The sequence below is a fragment of the Sinohyriopsis cumingii genome, chromosome 4 (assembly GCF_028554795.1).
Source record: "Sinohyriopsis cumingii isolate HCF-2022 chromosome 4, ASM2855479v2, whole genome shotgun sequence".
Taxonomy (NCBI): domain Eukaryota; kingdom Metazoa; phylum Mollusca; class Bivalvia; order Unionida; family Unionidae; genus Sinohyriopsis; species Sinohyriopsis cumingii.
In genome coordinates this window covers 13,654,819-13,675,871 of record NC_142964.1, presented here as the reverse complement: position 1 = coordinate 13,675,871, position 21,053 = coordinate 13,654,819, and the positions used below count along the sequence as shown (strand labels likewise).

The following is a 21,053-nucleotide window of genomic DNA, read 5'->3' as shown; positions in this document are numbered from 1 at the left end:
TAATTTAAACCTTCTCTTTCACAATATTGTACCCACCTTCTCTGGTTATAAACACAGTTGGTAAATAAATATCTGAAAAGCCATTTTGCCAGGACACTTTCTGTCAATATGGTCGGATTATTCCAATCAATTTATGAGAAGAATTTTTTATGTTTTTAGTAACAGTGACATCATTTCTATAATCCTGAATGCCCCTATGTAAGGATGATTCCTGTTAAAAATAATTTCAAATTTTGTTCAGAAATTGTTGGAAAGAAATTTGTTAACATTTTTTAATCTTTTATAATATTTGGCCATATTTGATTGCAGATCAGCATAAAGCTGAAGAAATATTAAATACTTTATGCCAGGATGCTTCCTGTCAAATTCAGTCAAATTCAGTCAAATTCAATTCATCAGTTTTTTTAACTGTTTTTTTTCTATCTTTAGTAATGACGGTCATATTGGATGATGGCTCTGCATTCAATGAATAAAAATTCAAAGACCTTTATGCCAGAATACTCCATGTATAATCATCTACAAATTTGTCAAGATGTTTCTGAGATGAAGTTGCAAAAAGAAAAACAATACAAACTGTTGACGCATGACAACACACAGTAGATGAATACTGTACCTTAAGTTCACTTGGCATTATGCCCAGTGAGCTACAAATGGAAACTGTACCAGATTACCAAGAGAAGAAATCAATCATATTTGACAACTTGTAACAAAATTTAACCATTCTAGTTTTTAACAAGGGATATATAACATACAATATATGACTGAGGACTTCTACAGAAAATAGAACACTGCAAATCAGATCTGTTTAACTCCTTCAAAAGAAAAATGGTAAATACAAGACACATAACTATAACATAATTACCATAAACACCACAGTATACATCCACCCTGTTTTAACAGTCCAATATGTGGATCACTGAAACTTCTGTGCTCAAACTACTTTTTCTTTCAGTCACAGTGACACTGATTTTTAACTGTTTTCTCCTAAAATCAATAGATTTTTTTTCTGACCCAAAGCGTATGTCATCCATAATATTTGGTCCATGATTAATTTTATTTTGTAGAAACCATTGTTCTTTCTTCACTCACCATGACCTTGTCCTTTCACCCTTTGACCTTCTTCCTGCCATCAACTGTTAAATGCCATTCATCATTTTTGCACTACCTGCTCAATCTTCTCACTTTGGATACAATTTTAAATACACAGTGGGTCTAATTCAGATCATGACAGTATAGTTCATTTGTAATATTACTTAACACTTCACTATGACAAGTAAATGACAAAAGTAACAAGTGATATGTCAAATATAATAACAGCGCTGTTGGATTTGTGGTGTAATAAAATCATTGTACAATATACTGTAAAGAAACTATAGCCATCAAACAATAAATAAATGTCTTCTGACTGAATTATGTTCAATCATGCACTCAGGGCAAGTATTGAAATTGGCCACATGTCTCAAATTCTTGTAAAAAATAAATACAAAAATCCTTGTTGAAAAGGGCAAATTTAACTTGGGTTTTCAAACAAAGGTCAGTTTTCAGTCAAATCTTAAGGAATTCATTTTTTTAAAAGTAAGCATCAAAGGTTTTATTTTTAAGACATTCTGTGTGACTATATATTGCAAGCTGCAACAACACTGTCATTTACATGAACAAAGGTTCCTCAAAGGGGCTGAAACTATACCTACTCAAAACAATTTCCTGCAATCCAGTACTTTATATTTACTTCTGAGTACTAAAACCATCTCTGATATTCTTGAGAAACTCCAACATACCAAATTTAGTAACATACCTATTTTTTACGTTTTGATTTGATAAGTCACAAGACACCTGAAAGTGCCATACATAATTCAAAGTCATGGCAATTGACCTTGAACCTCAGATCACAGATGGAAGATTACTGAATTTCTCTCTATGTCAAGATATAACCACATGTTAAGTTTGGCTAAATCTGTGAGTAATATTTTGCGAAAAAATAGAACTATTTATGTGATATTCAATATATTTTTAGATATATCCATAACTGATAAAAATCTATTCATAACTATTTGTGTTATCTGGTGGCTAGATCTGCACCATTTTCATCATGGTGACCACACTGGATATCCAAGGTGCACCATTTTCATTTAGAACCAAACAGACATCATATGAAGTGCTTATGAGAAGACATTACATATATGTCAATACAACCATTCATTCCTCCAGAGTAGTGAAAACAAATTTCAAAATGACCATAGTGTTGTTAATAATGGGCATCAGAATGGCACCATTTTCTTTGAGGTCCCACAAGACATCATATGAAGTCTTTCAGTGTTATAAGTTCAGTGGTCAGAATACCAGACTTATGGCCAGATGATTGTAGGTTTGAATCCTACTACTGTATCATCGCTGATTTAGTACTGTTATGTGTCACTGGGCAAAGGCACTTTATGCAGACTGCTGGGCATATATTACTGGGCAAAGGCACTTTACACAGACTGCTGGACATATATTGCTGGGCAAAGGCACTTTACACAGACTGCTGGGCATATATTGCTGGGCAAAGGCACTTTACGCAGACTGCTGGGCATATATTGCTGGGCCATTAAAATGCCAGACAAAAACATTTTTAGTGCAAAACCCAAATAAATATGACCGTCTATTCTTGACCAGAAGCAATACAAAGATTTTCAGGATGGCTATCATGCAGGCCATATTGCATCTCCAAAGTACACAATTTTCATGCTGGGTCATATTGACCTTGGAATGATTGTGGCAATAGTTTAGGATGCACATCAATGACATAAATGGACGGAAGACCTGTACAGCTAATAAATCAAATCAATCTCAAACTTAATCCTGATCATTCCATTTTTAACACTGCCAGTGCATAGAAATATTGTTTACAATACAATGGCATCAATGGCATGTTTAAAGTCAATGGCATGTTTACAATCAATGGCATGTTTACAATACAATGGCATCATTGCTGGTGCATTTTGATTGACAACTGTGTTCCAGTCTTTCTCATTGTAGTGTACTATATGTAATCTTTGCTAATAAATTATTTTCTTGTGTGCAAATAATCGTGGATATAAAAATAATTACAGTTTTTCTAGATACCTTGAATTTGCAAAACTTAAAAGATATTTTTCAGTACTAAAAATGAAAACAACCTCCCAAACATTACCTCTTTACTGGAAACGTGATAGATAAAATTTAGAGGGTGTTAAAAGCTACAGATTGGCATATATTTATTGATACTAAAAGTGATCATCTTTTTCACATTTCTTCATCATGACTGAGTTTTCTGAAAGCCAGTTTATAAACTGGCATGAATGATTCTCAAGCCATTTGTTATACTGAATAGAAGAAAGAGTCTTTGATGTCAGAAATCTGCTGGAGTGTGATGTCCAGGTGCAGATTTCAGAAGAAAGGTAATGCTGTTTCTTGTACTAATGTTGTTGACAAATATTGCTACACATAATGGCAACAAATATTGCTACACATAATGTTGTTGACAACATTGCTACACAAAATACTGTTGACAATATTGCTACACATAATGGTGACAAATATTGTTACACACAATGTTGTTGACAATATTGCTAGACATAATGTTGTTGACAATATTGCTACACATAATGTTGTTGACAATAATGCTACACATAATGTTGGCAAATATTGTTACACATAATGTTGTTGACAATATTGCTACACATAATGTTGACAAATATTGTTACACATAATGTTGTTGACAATATTGCTACACATAATGTTGTTGACAATATTGCTACACATAATGTTGACAAACATTGCTACACATGGTATTGACAATATTGCTACACTTAATGTTGTTGACAAATATTCCTATAGATGATGCTGCTGACTAATATTGCAATACATAATGCTGTTGACAAATATTTCTACACATACTGTCATTGACAAAAAACACCTGTCCATACTGATTCTGTGTTGATTTCTGTTAGAAGGTAGTGGTTCCAAATGATTGCAATTGAGACGAGATGAGAGTTCCTCTTCATTTCCTACTTATGTAAAGTCTTCTAATGATAGTACCCTAAGGTCCCACAATCTATTTTTTTTCTTCAAATCAAACTACCTTAAGTTCCAATGCTTTACTTTTTTCAAATGAAATCACCCACAAGTCCAGCACTCTATTTTTATATATTAGTGCTATCACTCTCAATTTATTTACTGCTTATGCTACAATTTTGTTTCCATGGTAACATGAAAAATATTGAATATTGAAAATTCTAAGTACCAAAAGACACCTGTATGCACCTTGCTGGACAGGTGTACCAAGTTTGTTTGTAATATCTGTATCTTGAACAGCTGTGTTCCATAAGGAAAAGAGTTAATGGACATATAAACACAAAGACATATAATGATAAATATCCCTATGAATTACATCCCATGGAGATAAAAGAGGAGATGGAGTCAAACAAATCCCCCACTACACCAAAGTGTCTCTTAGGAGACAACATGACTTGTGCAAGATTTCACATTGAGTTAGTTCATATTTAAAACGTATACAGATATAGGCATCACAAACTTTGCTCCAGAAATTAAAGCACAAATGGTGGATGAGTGATGAACAGACAAAAACTGACAAAAAATGTAAAAATAATGAAACTGAACAAATATTAAAAGGCTCATCTATACCACTATTGGAATAAGTCTATCTATCATGTTTCAAGAGATAACGTGAACAGATTATGAGTTGTACTCCAAAAATAAATAAATGTTCAAAGACCAACACAGTAATTACTATATCCTCAGGCATTATGTTGAGGTGATAAAAATATTGATGAGAGAACTTTGAACATTCTATGCATGCTGGCATTTAAATTATTCAGGCCACTGTTACAGTATTGGTAAAAATAGTTCAATCTTATCTAGCTAATCAACGCAATAGCATCAGATAAACCAAACAATGTAATGATCAGATTTGAGTTTAAATGAATTTTTACATTTTATTTTCCAATTTGTAATAAATATTCAGATGATACATAAATGGAGGGCAAATTATCAAACAGTAAATTGGAAATATTTTTATGTTAAATCTTTGAGAATTTAGTAAATTAAGCATCTATGCAGCATATAATTTTCAAGAATTACGATCAGTTCAAGAATATATTATATAAATGTACTGATTCTAACATAATCTTTTACATAATTTAGTCCCTTTTTTCCTAAATTTTTATTCTTTTATGAATACTAAAAGTTTGAGATTTAGTGAATTTGACTTTTAGTCAATGAAAAACAAGACTTCCACATTAAGGAACTGAATACCTATCAATCAACATCATTTCATACCTAGGTAATTTCTGCTGCGAGACATCTCTGAAATGTCAATGTCACAGGATCCTGCTGGAATCTGAGTGATCTTGTTGTAGCCATACGTGAGGTGGGTTCGTGTAAAAATCCCTGAGATAATGCGACATGATTTGCTATTTTTGTAACATTCATCACATATGCCATGGCTCTGACCAATAATTCCTTCCAATCTCAGCAGCTGCAAAGAAAAATAAGATAAAACACAAACTTTTTGACAAGATAACAATGGATTAGGAAAATAATAAATATACCTTTTTATATTTCCATTAACTTTTTCTCATATTGATAGTGTCTGATAACTTGTAATTTGAGGAGCTGAAAATCTCAGATTACAAGCCAAATTTCATTCAATCATTTTGAAATCAACAGGTAAAATTAATTTGCCTATAATGGTCATGAAGTACCTAACAAAGTTTCTTTCAAAACCCAGCTCTAATGGTAAACAATTTCAATCAATTTCATGCAGGTGTAAGTATGCAATAACCTACAAAACTCGGAAGATGGGGTCTAGTTTGGGTGTTTGGTATTTTAGGGCACAATACATGAAGGTTATATCATGTTGTGACAAGAGTAAAGAGCCTTACTCAGGAACAGTATGATAGCCAACCAAGGCTGTTCCAATAATAATAATAATAATAATAATAATAATAATAATAATAATAACAACAATAATAATAATAATAATAATAATAATAATAATAATAATAATAATAATAATAATAATAATACATTACAAAAATAATAACTAAATTAATAATAATAATAATAATATAACATAAAAAAATAATAACTAAATTATTGACAATAATAATAAAAATAATAATAATAATAATAATAATAATAATAATAATAATAATAACAATTTTAAAGAGTGACAACTAGTTCAGTTTACTTTGTGGGCCTCCATTATTACATATTTAATAATAATAAGAATGAGGACTTTGTATAGTGCCTAATCTTTAGAAGCTCTAAGCATTTTACAACATTAGACAACACCTATAATATAAAAAACACATAATGATATGATTACAAAAACAAACACCATGAAATTAAAAAACATAAAAAGAACATGCTGAAAATATTTAAGGTAGGGAACATTATTAGGTCTTTAAGTTTGTTCTTGCAGTCGAAATAAGTGAGTTTTAAGAGCACTCTTGAATGGGATCACTGTGGCCTTGTGTCTAAGTTCAGTGGGCAATTCATTCCATATTGCTGGGCCCTGGTATGCAAAAGAACGCTGTCCATATGACTTTGTTTTCATACTTGGCATAATGAGTATACGATTGTCAGAAGAGGAGTGCAAGGATCTTGCTGGTGTGTACACAAGGGTGAGGTCAGAAAGGTATGTCAGTCAGTGAAACGTAGCACAGAGAACAAATTTTGTGTTTGATTCTGGATCGAATGGATAGCCAGTGCAGGGTACAGAGCAGCTGTTTGTACCATTTTTGTAAGTCTTTGGTATGACTCAGCCTGGAATCAAACCCATGTCCTCCAGCGTCCGAGGTGGATGCTCTAACTACTAGGCCACTGGATCAGTCCACCAGTGTCCTATGACAAATTGTCTTGGAAGAGGAACATGCTACTGTCCAATGCCTTATAAGGAACCATCTTGGGAGAGGAGTTTGCAACTGGCCAATGCCTTATGAGAAATTGTGTTGGTAGAGAAGTTTGGAACTGACCAGTGCCTTATGAGAAATTGTGTTGGTAGAGGAGTTTGGAACTGACCAGTGCCTTATGAGAAATTATCTTTGGAGGAGTTTGCACCTGACCAGTGCATAATGAAAAATTGTTTATACTGACCAGTGTATAATGATAAATTGTGTGGGCCAATAACTTTGCAACTAACTACTACCTGTGCAGACTTTCCTATTGTTTGGTTTGCCTCCTATTTATTATGGATAAAACAAACACCCCCACCACCACTAATTTAATATGACTTGAAGCTATGCAAAGATTTCCCAGGTAAACATCTGAATGTAGCCATATTCAATGTGATTCAAATCAAGTGGTCATTTAACAAAACTCTGTCACACATTCCACTTGATGGCTATTCAGTCACTGCTATTATAGCACCACAGATGACTGCACTTGTATGGTTCATGGTATATCTAATGGATTGTGGACAGAACACTTGATACTTGAAAAAATACTGGGTTATCTAATGGACTGTGGACAGAATACTTGAAATAATACTGGGTTATCTAATGGACTGTGGACAGAATACTTGAAATAATACTGGGTTATCTAATGGATTGTGGACAGAATACTTGAAATAATACTGGGTTATTTAATGGACTGTGGACAGAATACTTGAAATAATACTGGTTTATCTAATGGACTGTGGACAGAATACTTGAAATAATACTGGGTTATCTAATGGATTGTGGACAGAATACTTGAAATAATACTGGGTTATCTAATGGATTGTGGACAGAATACTTGAAATAATACTGGGTTATCTAATGGACTGTGGACAGAATACTTGAAATAATACTGGGTTATCTAATGGACTGTGGACAGAATACTTGAAATAATACTGGGTTATCTAATGGACTGTGGACAGAATACTTGAAATAATACTGGGTTATCTAATGGACTGTGGACAGAATACTTGAAATAATACTGGGTTATCTAATGGACTGTGGACAGAATACTTGAAATAATACTGGGTTATCTAATGGACTGAATAATACTGGGTTATCTAATGGATTGTGGACAGAATACTTGAAATAATACTGGGTTATCTAATGGACTGTGGATAGAATACTTGAAAAAATACTGGGTTATCTAATGGACTGTGGACAGAATACTTGAAATAATACTGGGTTATCTAATGGACTGAATAATACTGGGTTACCTAATGGATTGTGGACAGAATACTTGAAATAATACTGGGTTATCTAATAGATTGTGGACAGAATACTTGAAATAATACTGGGTTATCTAATGGATTGTGGACAGAATACTTGAAATAATACTGGGTTATCTAATGGATTGTGGACAGAATACTTGAAATAATACTGGGTTGTCTAATGGACCGTGGACAGAATACTTGAAATAATACTGGGTTATTTAATGGACTGTAGACAGAATACTTGAAATAATACTGGGTTATCTAATGGACTGTGGACAGAATACTTGAAATAATACTGGATTATCTAATGGACTGTGGACAGAATACTTGAAATAATACTGGGTTATTTAATGGACTGTAGACAGAATACTTGAAATAATACTGGGTTATCTAATGGACTGTGGACAGAATACTTGAAATAATACTGGATTATCTAATGGACTGTGGACAGAATACTTGAAATAATACTGGGTTATCTAATGGACTGTGGACAGAATACTTGAAATAATACTGGGTTATTTAATTCCTTCTTATGAAGAGAAACATTTACTGATATAACTGGTTACCTTGACACAGTTGGAAATTTTTAATATTGACTTGACCTGATTTAGATACAACCTCTGTTAAGGAGGAATATGTATTAACATTTCTCACAGGGGGGTAAACTTCTGTATCATCTTAAAAATGAAAACAGGCACCAAGTCTGAGCACACTGAGGGAAATATGTTTCGTCACATAACGATTAACTTCATACATTTGAGCATAAATAACCAAAGCTACTCAGCATACATAAATAAAAAGAAGGACATGTGACTATCATACCATGTTAACACTTGTATGAGATTGTGATTTAAATCCTATTGTACTAATTAAATCACAAAGGTCACCCTCACTGTTCACAAAGGTCACCCTCAATGTGTGCCCAGTATAGTCATCTGGTAAAATTGAATAATTTTCTTTCTGTAAAACGGCTTGATACATAGCAAGCAAGACTGAAATTAGTGTTATTTATATTCTATTAAGACCCCTTGATAGGGCTGACTACTTGGTGAATTTTTTTTCCAATAATTCAAGGTGAAACAAATTCTTCTTTGTAACTGTTAAGTGTTGAAACCTACTCTGATATTCTCCAGCAATGACAAGATTTTCAAATTAGCTGCTGTGGTGGACATATTGGTTGTCTTACTGGCACCATTTTCATTTAGGAAAAAGCATATATCATTATCATTAAAAGTCTTTTGTCAAAAATCCCTAAAAACCTAATGGCATAATGATCATCCCTTGTCAAATCCCCCTAAAAACCTAATGGCATAATGATCATCCCTTGTCAAAAATCCCTAAAAACCTAATGGCATAATGATCATCCCTTGTCAAAAACCCTAAAAACCTAATGACATAACGATCATCCCTTCTTGGAACAACCAGATTTTCATGACAGTCATTATGACAGCCATATTGGATGTACATCTGGCACCATTTTCATTTAGGACCAACTAAACATCACAAAATGTTCTCCTGGTGAGAACCCCATGCTGATATAACTATTAATTTTGGAGTAGAGATGAATGTATTTCAAGACAGCCACAATAGGTTGAGGATAAATTATTTGTATTTAGGACCAAGCAGACACTATAAGAACTCATCAGATGAAAACCCCATGTCAAAATAACCTTCCTTTTAAGGGGGATAGGTCAAAACAAGATTTTTCAGATGGTCAAATACTGAACCTCAGACCAGCACCATTTTGATTTAACATGAACAAAATATTACAAGAAATCTTTTTTGATGTGGGAAAAAGGTGTATGGATTAAAATAACATCACTGTACTAGGAGCTACAATTCAAAAGTGGGGTGCTATTGGAGTATGTCTGTCCATACATTTCCAATGCAAATACAGCAGTGTAAAATCAAGGGCTGAACAAGAATACTGTGAATGGCACTTTATATGCACACCCTGTGTTAAATAGCTCTCTATGCAGATAACCGATATATTTTGTGCCTAAACCATTTTCCTTTTCTCAGTCACTATGACCTTGGAGCTTTTCTCAGTCACTATGACCTTGGAGCTTTTCTCAGTCACTATGACCTTGGAGCTTTTGAATTCAAAATATATAGGCTTCCTCTTAACTCTAGGTTCAAGTCATCCACTAAGTTTGGTCCAAGTCTGTGAACTAATGTTATTATAGAAAAAACAATTTTATTCTTTCTCTCACAGTGACCGTGACCTCCAATTAATATGCTTCTTCTTTACCCCAATTGCAAGCCATCCACTAAGACTGGATTAGGGAATGTGCTGTACACTCAGTTTAATTGTGCAGTAATCATTTTTCTTATTACCTTCTTTTTTATTCTTTCAGTCACAGTGACCTTGGCCTTTGACATTTTAACTCCAAAATCAACGAGTCCTCCTTACTCTTATGTTGTTTAAGGTTTTTGTGGGCTTAATGTCTTTTTAAGAATATTATGGCAATTTATATATCTGGTGGAGGAAAAACCAGGGATAACTCCAGGAAGAAGCTTTCTCACATATTCTCATTGGCTGAGCCTGAGACTCAACTCCATGCTGACAGAGGCAAGATGTCAAGTTATCTGTAATGGTGAGCTCCTTAGAACACTTGGTCACCTGGAGCTCCACTCCCAAGTGCAAATTATCACAAAGTATGAAAACTCCAAATGGTGGAGAACTTGAATTATGTTGCAGAAACCAGTTTTCTTCTGTTTGTGACAGTGATCTTGGCATTTTAGTTTTTGACTCCAAATTCAACAGGTTTCTTTCTTACCTCAAATGCAACCCATTCACAAAGTGTGGAAACTGTAGATGACAGAAATCTGAAGTTATTGTGCAGATAAGAAATCAGTAACAAACAGACTGACAGACTGGCAGATGGATGGGTGGACAATATATTAACATAAAAAGCTTACATGTATATAAAAATTGAAGGTTCTGGACAAAATTCAGCGCCCTTCTTAAGGTGTTGGGTAGCACAAGTACATTACAAACTGATGTGTTTAATTTGGGGTGTAAAGGAATTTTAATAATCAGCTTGAGATGGCTTTGAATTCTATCCTACTAAATTCAATTATTAGATCACTTTTCTATACCAGCTCATTCATCAACAGGTATATAATGTACCACTGCTAACCCACTACTAGCTCACCTCACTACAATGCATCTATTTGCAAAAAGAGTAAGCAAAGGAGCAAACATGACATATTTTTCACATCTTTCTCACTCTGTCTTTCTGTCTATCTCTTTCTCTGTCTCTCAATACTCTCACAGGGATACGAAACTGGAACAAATCAGCAGTGACCCACATCAATACCTCTGAATTTAAAATTAATCATTTGTTTAATTAGGGATTTCTATTACCATTAAAAGTACATCAATCAAAAGATTTATCCCAAATTACAAAACATTTCAGCATATTCAAATGGGCAGCCACCCATTTTCAAGTCAGGCTATTTGATTTATTACGTAATAATATATGGACTGCTAAGTTTGTGGGGCAATGAAAAGGTATATTTAACTGATGGTTTGTCACCTTGGCCAATATTAATATATAACATGTACAAATTCAAAATGTTAAAAACTCCACATTCACTTATTTTCATTATATATTCACTGTAAATAAAAATCGTACCATGTAAAGAAGTGCTATATTTTTCATCAGAAAATCTTAGACTTTCATGAGAATGCTATGCTAAATTTATTGGTCATTACCATCTCCAACCTAGCACTTTGTCATTTAGGAGCATAATAATAATGTGGGCTGGTAGGTAAGCCTTGGACTGATCAAGATGTGCTGACAACAAAGATCTAAATTCCCACCTTGACAGGCTAATTACATAAAACAATCATCTGTTGTCATTTTGATGAATCTATAATGCCCAATGAAATCCATAAAGAATTAACAAAAATGTCAGAGGAGACAACCACACTTGTCTGTCACTTTTCCCTTAATATGTAAGGTCATTCATACTTGCAAGGACAACACCTGTTCTTTTTCTTGTTTAGGAGTAAATATTTATTTTGTATTTGAAACAGCTAATGTTTCTAGGTGTTATAACAATTTTGTAATTTATAATTTTGGAAGTTAACTTGCAATCAGTGCTATATGGTCATGATTGTGATGTTGTGCAATTAAAACGCATGCTGTATATATAAACGAGACTATTCCCTTGTACTGCATTCAAAATAATTGTATGAATTAGCAAGACAATTAAGTTTTGCACACTAATTAATAAAATGATTTAAAACACGGTTTTCCTAAAAAATGTGTCCAGATGAAACAGATGCCCATGCCAATATGGGCTAATTGAAGAAGCCATAATTCAATTTGCAACATCAAAATTTGAAATTTCAACAAATAACAGGAGTCTTAACTCTAGCTTTGACCACAAATAGGTTAAAATTGGGTAATGCAGGTCATACATGATGTGTATGGGATAAGTTTTTTTTTCTTTCTACTTTGTTCTTCAAAAAGCAATTTGTGACTTTAGTAAAATCATGAATACATGATGTCAGATATGTATTTTATAATATCAAACAGGGACTGATGCTCTACTGGTTGGAAAGAATTTCCAGGAATCCGTGACAAAACTGTTTCTTCTTCTAACTACTGAGAGTTGAAACTATTTCTGATATCCTTTATTTGCAATGTGATTGCTTTGGTAGCCATGTTGAATGTAAGATTGACAGCATCTTTATTTTTTGACCAACTAGATATTATAATGGGACTTTTGGTAATGACACCATGTCAACATCATGTCCATTCATGAGTAGTAATAACAAGATCCAGTCAGATTAACATTATTTTGTTTAGGTCCACCATAAGAATTCATCCAGTAAAAACTACATGTCAAGAGGTGTACAGATAATAATATTTTTAAGATGGTTGCTCTGGCAGCCATACTGGATATTTCATTAACCCTTTTCGTATAATACCAATAGATAGCACAATAAGTCCCCATATCATTAGGATCATCCATCTGTGAGAAATGGAGATAACCACCATGGTTGCTATAGTGCATTTCATATCAGCAATTGTTTCATGCGTGACAAACTAGACATAATAAGATGTCTTCTGGTTTTAAAAAAAAACCTGTGTCAATTTGACTTTCCATTTAGGAGGAAACTAGATAAAACAAGATTTTAAAGATGACAGCAGCAATGTGCATTGTGGATGTCATACTTGCACCAATTTAATTTAGGGCCAACATGAAATCACAGAAGTTTCATAGTGAAAAACACCACCTTGATATGAACATCCATCCATAAGTAGTGGTGGTAACAAGATTTTAAGATAGCTGCCATGGAGGAACCATTTGGATTTAGGACCAACTAGATATGAGGTCTTCTAGTGCAAACCCCATCTTGATATGAGTTTCCATTTAGAAGCAATAGCAATAATCTTCACAGTGACTACTTTGGCAGGATGTGCAAACTGTACCATCTTAATTTAGGACCAACTCTGATCTTGGAATAAATTTAAGATTGTATGGTAAGTCTCCATGTAGTTTAGGAGGAATAGTGATAATGGATGGAAAGACTAGGGATGACAGAAAACATACCATCCCTTCAGCTCTTCTTGTCTATGACCTGAATAGAGCTAAAAATTAGAACCTAAAGTAGGTAGATAGCCAGGAATTCACCCCCCTGTGGATAGATCAAGGAACTATTAATCAGAAAACCTTTTGGCTCTGTCATAGTCCTTAACCATATAGAAAACTTGGTCCATTTGGACCCGATTTGGGAGCATGAGGGAGTTGTACATGTATTGAACATTTGTCTACAATAAAATCAGTCTGAATTTTCTCAGGTTTTTCATGCCATTTAATTTTTAAATAACTATGACATTATGTACAACATATCTACAACTAAATTACCAGCAGGGTGATAATGGTTTAATCTTTGAGGTCACGACCTTAGGCATACTTTACTCTTAATAAACATTGCACAACACGATACAAATGATAAAGAGTGGAGATCAAATGGGACAGTTCTACAGGTTCCTAGTCAGGGGTATGTGTCCTCCATGATGGTAAATAATGAGATCAGGTCACTTAAACATTAAGGTTATCTGGGGCAAATTCACTCTTTAGCTAGTACAGGAATCCAACTTCCAGAATTTGGGCAACTGATTAAGGAGATCCAAGGAATCAAGAATAGAGGCTCAGGACTTTAAACTGACAGTCATAGAAAAACATGATTCCAAACTTCCAAGTATCCCTAGCATTACCATGTTTGGAAGAAGAAAAAAAACTCCCAGAAATGCATCTGTGACAAAAGGTGAGATGTGGGGGGCAAGCACTTTAATGCAAAACAAAAATATCACTGACAACAATGCTACTAATGATGCCAAAGTGACTAACAAAATTTCACCATGTGTATGCAGGCAGACAAAAAGATTATCAGAACAAAGTTTAGATTATCTTTAGCTGCACACCAAATGTCACTCATTGTTCTAGGGGAAGTAGCTCAGAAGGTACAGCATTGGAATCTGAATCAAAGGTTCAATGGCTCACTATTCATTCAGACATGCCTGGGTTTAGCTGCCTCAAGTCCTTGAGAAAGGCAATTAGCTCCCATTTAAACAGCAGGATATAACCAATAATATGGCCACAAATCTGACATAATTTGAATAGAGGAATAGCTACATAACTTTAGCTTATTTTTCTCTTTTCAAATAAGGCACATTTTTAGGATCTATAAAATAATAAAATCTTATTCATTTGTTGCACAGCAAAAGGAAACTACTGACCAAGTACTACTTTTGGTGGGTTCCCAGATGATCAGGAACTATTAATCAAAAAGGCTTTAAGTTCGAATTTGCAGTCAACAGAAATGCAATTAAGACCACTATGATATGCACTGATGATGACATCATCTAATCTGAAACGCAATTAAGACCACTAACATATGCACTGATGATGACATCATCTAATCTGAACAGGTTTTGAAACAAAATACCAATAGTTAACTTTTTCATTACAAATAAACAAATTTTTCTTTTAAAACATGCTTTATCATTAACCTTCAAAATCAAGTTTTTCATACAATTTTTTTAAAAACATAATTTCTTTATAATGACCATTTTGGAAAAGCAACAACACATAAAAAAAACAAAGTTGCAACTACTACCATAACTGTACATGATAGACCCTTATCCATACAAATGACCTTGACTTCTGATCTATTATAAGGTGTGGACCTGAGTCAAGTTTCATCAAAATATCCCAACACTAAATAAGAGGCATCAAATGAGCTGTTTCTACCTTAACTCACTGGAGTCAACAAGCATGTTTAAGACATCAACCTCTACAACACTCTGAGCAGAAGATTGGCTTGGCATCACTATGTCCTTTGGTGGAAGTGACATAGGAGCACTCCACACCGTTTCCCATATCTCTTAGCAGTGAATAGGTGCTCTAAGTGTTCTAGAAGTACCAGGATGAAGACATCTTTCTGAATGATGCTATTCCTCCAACCTTGCTGATTGATGCCGCTGATTGATGCCACTGATTGATGCCACCTGATGACGAGATGATTGAGTTCTGGCATCACCTTTACTCTGGGTCCAGTACCCCAAGGGGGAATAAGGGACCAGTTACTTACTGTACCATGACATGGAGGGTCCCACATCCCATACAGGTTTATTGGCTTAACAGGTAAGTGGGGATACAATTCTGATCCCTTCCCTGGTGCGGATCTGGGCAGACTTGTACAGAGTGTAATTGAGGAGTGGGGAGATGGGGGAACTGGGTCCGATCCCTATTGCTGTAACATGAGGACTTTGAGTAATGACCAGTACAATGTCAGTGACCAGTATGGCATGACTAGTGACTAGAAAAACTGATGGGTGACCTGTGACCAAGTAAACAGACAGTGACCAGTATGACATGACTAGTGACTGGGAAAACTGATGGGTGTGACCAAGTAAACAGACAGTGATCAGTGACTAGACTAGTCAGGTGACATAGATATGCCATAGTCTTCATCATTCATCAAGGTGTGGTGATTCTCCTCCCATTCAAAATGGTGTGACACCACCCCCAAAGTGTTGAGGGAGGTGCCAAACCTTCTATATAAGAGGGTGAGGCATGCTACCGAGGGATTAAGAACAGTGCACTTCCTTCCTCATGAACAGCAGCAGAATTTTAGCATGAATATTGATGTTTAATTTCTCCATTTTGTGGTATTAGGCATCCTACTCCTCAGACTCCCTCCATAAGGTGGGGACTTACCTGCCTCCTAGGAGATTAGATCACTGAGATCCTGGGACTCATTCAAAGCACAATATAATGTTTAAATGACTGATGTTCCATTTCCAATAATTCATTTTAGGTGTTTTTAAATGTTAATGTTTGTCAAATCCATAACTCCATCTGTAAAGTTATGCGTCAAATTAACCATTCCCCAAGATAAAATCTGTGTATAAATATTCTCCACAAAATACTTAAATAAATACATTATCAAAGCAGATCAATAATAATAATAATAATAATAATAATAATAATAATAATAATAATAATAATAATAATAATATTATTATTATTTGTGTTCACATATTAAAGAAAAGAATATATTATAATATTATTTAATATCAATAGAAATTAGTACACATTTACTATACAATATGAATAATTAAATTATAAATATATATTATCTTATTAAAATGCATTATTATTATTATTATTATTATTATTATTATTATTATTATCTGGTCTCAGAGGAAAAATATACTAGATCTTTTAATTAGATACTTATATATCCTGAAAGTCTGCATGAAAGAGAAAGAGCCATTCCATTTTATATGGGATCTATACAAAATTATGCTTAACCAATTAAGCTAAAAAAATTTTTTAAAAAAGATGAATTATGGATTTTTGGCAACTGTGACCTGGTTATAACACTATCAGTTTTTAAAGCAGAGACACATTGTTATACGTATGTCTTAATCAGAATGTTGCTAACATTTTCTTATCCAATTCACAAATAATGGTGACTGACTTAATTTGCAAGAATTGTTATTAATATCGCCCAACCCCAGTGTGCAAGACACAAGACAAACTTGCCAGATCTCAATGGGGGTATTTCTTTAATGTTCTAACAAACAAGAGCATTATCACAATTTATGATAATGGACTTATGAAACACATGTACCCAGCATGATTACCACTGTCATGTTATCTTTGAATGGTATACCCTGTCAACAGTGGCAAGCTCATACCACAATCACCTGAATATAGAAGCTGATTGTTAATGCATATAAAGTCTTGATTAATGGGTACACAAGAACATGAGTAAAGAGTTAGACATGGATATGTGAAAAATACTGTCTTACTAATCCCAATGTAATGGCTTAACAGAAGCCAATGAAATGTACATGGACACTGCCTCACAATAAGTGTTACAACTGCGGAAAAGAAATCCATAAAGCCTTTCCAGGAATAAATATAACACTACATAATCTTTCATTTATAAGAACCCTATCTTTCAATTTTTTAAGGTAACAAATTCAATGAAAGCATCAAATGTCATAACACTATAGTAAATAAGTAGATAATGTATGGTAATATATTTATACCAATATTTACACTGGTAAGCTATGGCAGGATGAAGTACTCCACAATATCTAGCATTAAATCCCAAAAGATAAACAGCAAATCTGATGTAAATCAATGGAAATGTGGCACAAATTAGCTGCTAAGAATGAAGAGAGAAAAGAGAGATGCCTCCTTAAACTTTGTATGCAGTGTATGTAAATGTGGTGACAGCTAATTTATATAAAAACTTTACCTCCTCTGTATTTATCAACATAATACACACTTTTGGAAATTAAATTTTTTAATAAAAGACAAGAAAAGGTTGATGCATAACATCAATTCATCATTAGAATGTGTTACACTGTTCAATAATTGGATGAATTTATTTTTGCAGTGACATCTCAGGTTCTATGAAATTATCAGTGGCTCTTACAAATTGCAGTTCGACTGTTGCACAAGTTTTGGGTTTATTTAATAGCATGGTGTTGAACATAACTGATACACTGCTACACTGGTTTAAAAAAAAGAAACCTACTCAAAACACATACTTGGTCGAGACATTATCATTACATTAAGTCAGCCAACCCTTGCTATCTAGTTCAAAACATGCAATCTCTGAAAGATTATTGGAATGTATTTAGGTTAAAACTTTGGGATACCACACGAACATCAAGTAACTGTTGGAATTTATAATTAGAAATGTTAAAAATATAAAAATTTGTGAATGCTGAACAAGCTTCTGGAGTCTCATTTTTCTAAGTCATTCAACACAATTCTATGCATTTTAACTCAACAGTTTCCTCATAAGCAACACATTAATACAGTGATAAATCCTCCCCATCTCTGGTGTTCCTCTAAGACCATCACAACTGTATTCACTGGCATCTAATTATATATGAAACAAAGATGACATCAAGTTTTATTTACTACTGGTCAAAGGAAATGTGTATACTGCATCTGAGTCCATTGAAATAATCGAGTTTAAATACAAAGTAGATTAAGGTTATCGATGAATTCTTTTTTAATAACAAAAATGAGCTACAAGGAAAAAGGAAAGTTATAACTGTTCAGTAATTCAATCAAAAACTAAGTTACCTACTATAGCTTCATACATTTTTCACATTTTTCAATGTTCAACCTTGCACAAAAAAGCATTGCAATTTTCTGTCTAACTGACAAATTCATTCTAACATAGCATTTAAGAAAGAAATGCATGGACAAGTATAACATTCCTAAGCCAGTACAAAGAGTGTGTTAACTGGGAAAAGGTTCCAGAATGGATCTAGCTTTAGATGCTTGCAAATGTCAAAACTTCCAGATGTCAGCATAACCAACTGCTGACAGTCCTGACCAAGATATGCTCAAGAGAATCAATGACGGTAGGCTTTTATCAACAGGATATTGACTGGCATCAAGTGCCATAGGTACTTGCTTATAAGTCACGCTCAACTGCAAATTGCACAGACCCAAATCTGCCATCACATAATGCACCAGCAGATCTGGGTCTGTGCAGTTTGTTAGGAATAATCAGTAGTACAAACAACATAGACCCTGATCTGCAGGTGCATTATGCTACTGCAGGTCAGTATGTTTGTTGTTTGCAGTTTGACTTGGCTTATAAAAGAGTACATATGGTATTTGCAATATGATATACCTCAACTGTCCCTGACTTGTGGAAACTGAATTTTAACTTTAGAACCTAGATGCTGACAGCCAATTGCAACAACAACACCAATGCCACCAGAATATTGATACTTATTCTTGCATCTGGTTTAGTACTTCAACATTTCATCACAATGAAGATGAATCTTTCTGACTTTTAAATTAAAGCTAACAGATAATGACCAAATAATACAGATATCTAATACGCAAGAAAGACAAATTAATTTGACAGTGCAGGCTGAGGGTTGTCAAACGGTATGAGAAATAATTATTTTAGGTATCGAATTCATCCATGGAAATTTGCACCCAGACCACCCTGCCACCTTTTCCAAGTTTAGTTATTCTGGTACTCACAATGCAATGAAATCTTATATGAAAGAACACTCTTCTGCTTCTGAAAGATCACATGACCACATTTTTAAGGCAAAGATGAAAATTGTTTATTATTTGTCTGAAAAAGTCTTCTTATGAAACTGTCTTCCTATCAAAATGCCTAGAATTCAAAAGAAATTCTAAGTCCCACAGTATCAATATATCCTACATGGTACAGGTAAGTACTTGATGAAACTGATTAGGATGCTGTCTGACCTTAACAAGCAAATTCAGTGAATTTCTGTCCCACGCCAGCTTTGGTGAGGTCACCAGACGTATATAGATAAAATATAGGACTACGTCCTTTATACCAGAGCTTTAGAGTTGCTGGAAAAAAATTGGAAAGCAAGAAAGTTTAATGGCTCTTTCTCAATGGCCATTACAAATAATCCTGGCGAGAGGAGTAAAATTCATCATTGATATTTGACCTTGGAGATATGAACTAAATGATATGTGAGATGCCATCAAACTCAGAAGCAAAAGTGTAACATTGTCTTTGCTGTAATTCAAACAGATTTGTTATAAAACAGAATAAAGAAACAATAAAGTTAAATTATTGACCTCTCTGGACTGAAAGTATTGCAACATATCTTTCAATGCAATTACATGTCTTTCAAGTTTCATCTATTTATCTCAAGCCAGTTTTAAGGAAAAATATTACTCAGACCTAGTCTGGTTCCCAGCTTCTATGTTGCCTTCATTGCAGTCCATTATATGAATTCAGGTGAGTGCCAACACCATATTGTCATATGGTCATTTTGTTTTGATCACATGACAATATGGCATTTGCATAAACCTGACATTGTATAGTGGAGTGCAGTTAAGACATAGGAAGATAGGAACAAGATTAACTGAAACCAAAATTAATTGGCCTATGACTTTGACCCTGAAGATAAGAACTTAATGTGTCATGCAACACACCTTCTAGTGATGCTATGCAAGTATATCTAGTTCAATCCATTTATTTCAAACAGCTCTTAAATTATAGAATGAAAACCAAAATGTGAAGGAAAATGTGGCATTGACCTTGATCTTGAAAGCAAAAATGTCACATGTACAAATATACAAAGTTGTATTGCTTAATCTCAACATGCTTTAAAGACATATGGAGGATTGGAAAATGTTGATGGGAGCAGAACATAATATAGAAAATATTATCCATGACCTAGACCTCACAGAGTGGACCCCCACAATATGAACACCTTCCACAATCTGAACACCCCCACAATCTGAACACCTTCCACAATCTGAACACCTTATGGTTATAGTGAAACATCAA

The 21,053-nt window shown here is 34.0% G+C and overlaps 1 protein-coding gene across 1 annotated transcript in view; it reads right to left on the bottom strand.

The window, feature by feature from the left end:
* LOC149800640 (thrombospondin type-1 domain-containing protein 4-like) overlaps nucleotides 1–21,053 on the bottom strand; it is a 316,301-nt gene that overhangs the window by 171,891 nt on the left and 123,357 nt on the right. The window contains exon 2 of the mRNA XM_089954650.1: nucleotides 5,320–5,518. Coding sequence (XP_089810776.1) covers nucleotides 5,320–5,518 — 199 coding nt within the window. The remainder of the gene's footprint in view (nucleotides 1–5,319; nucleotides 5,519–21,053) is intronic.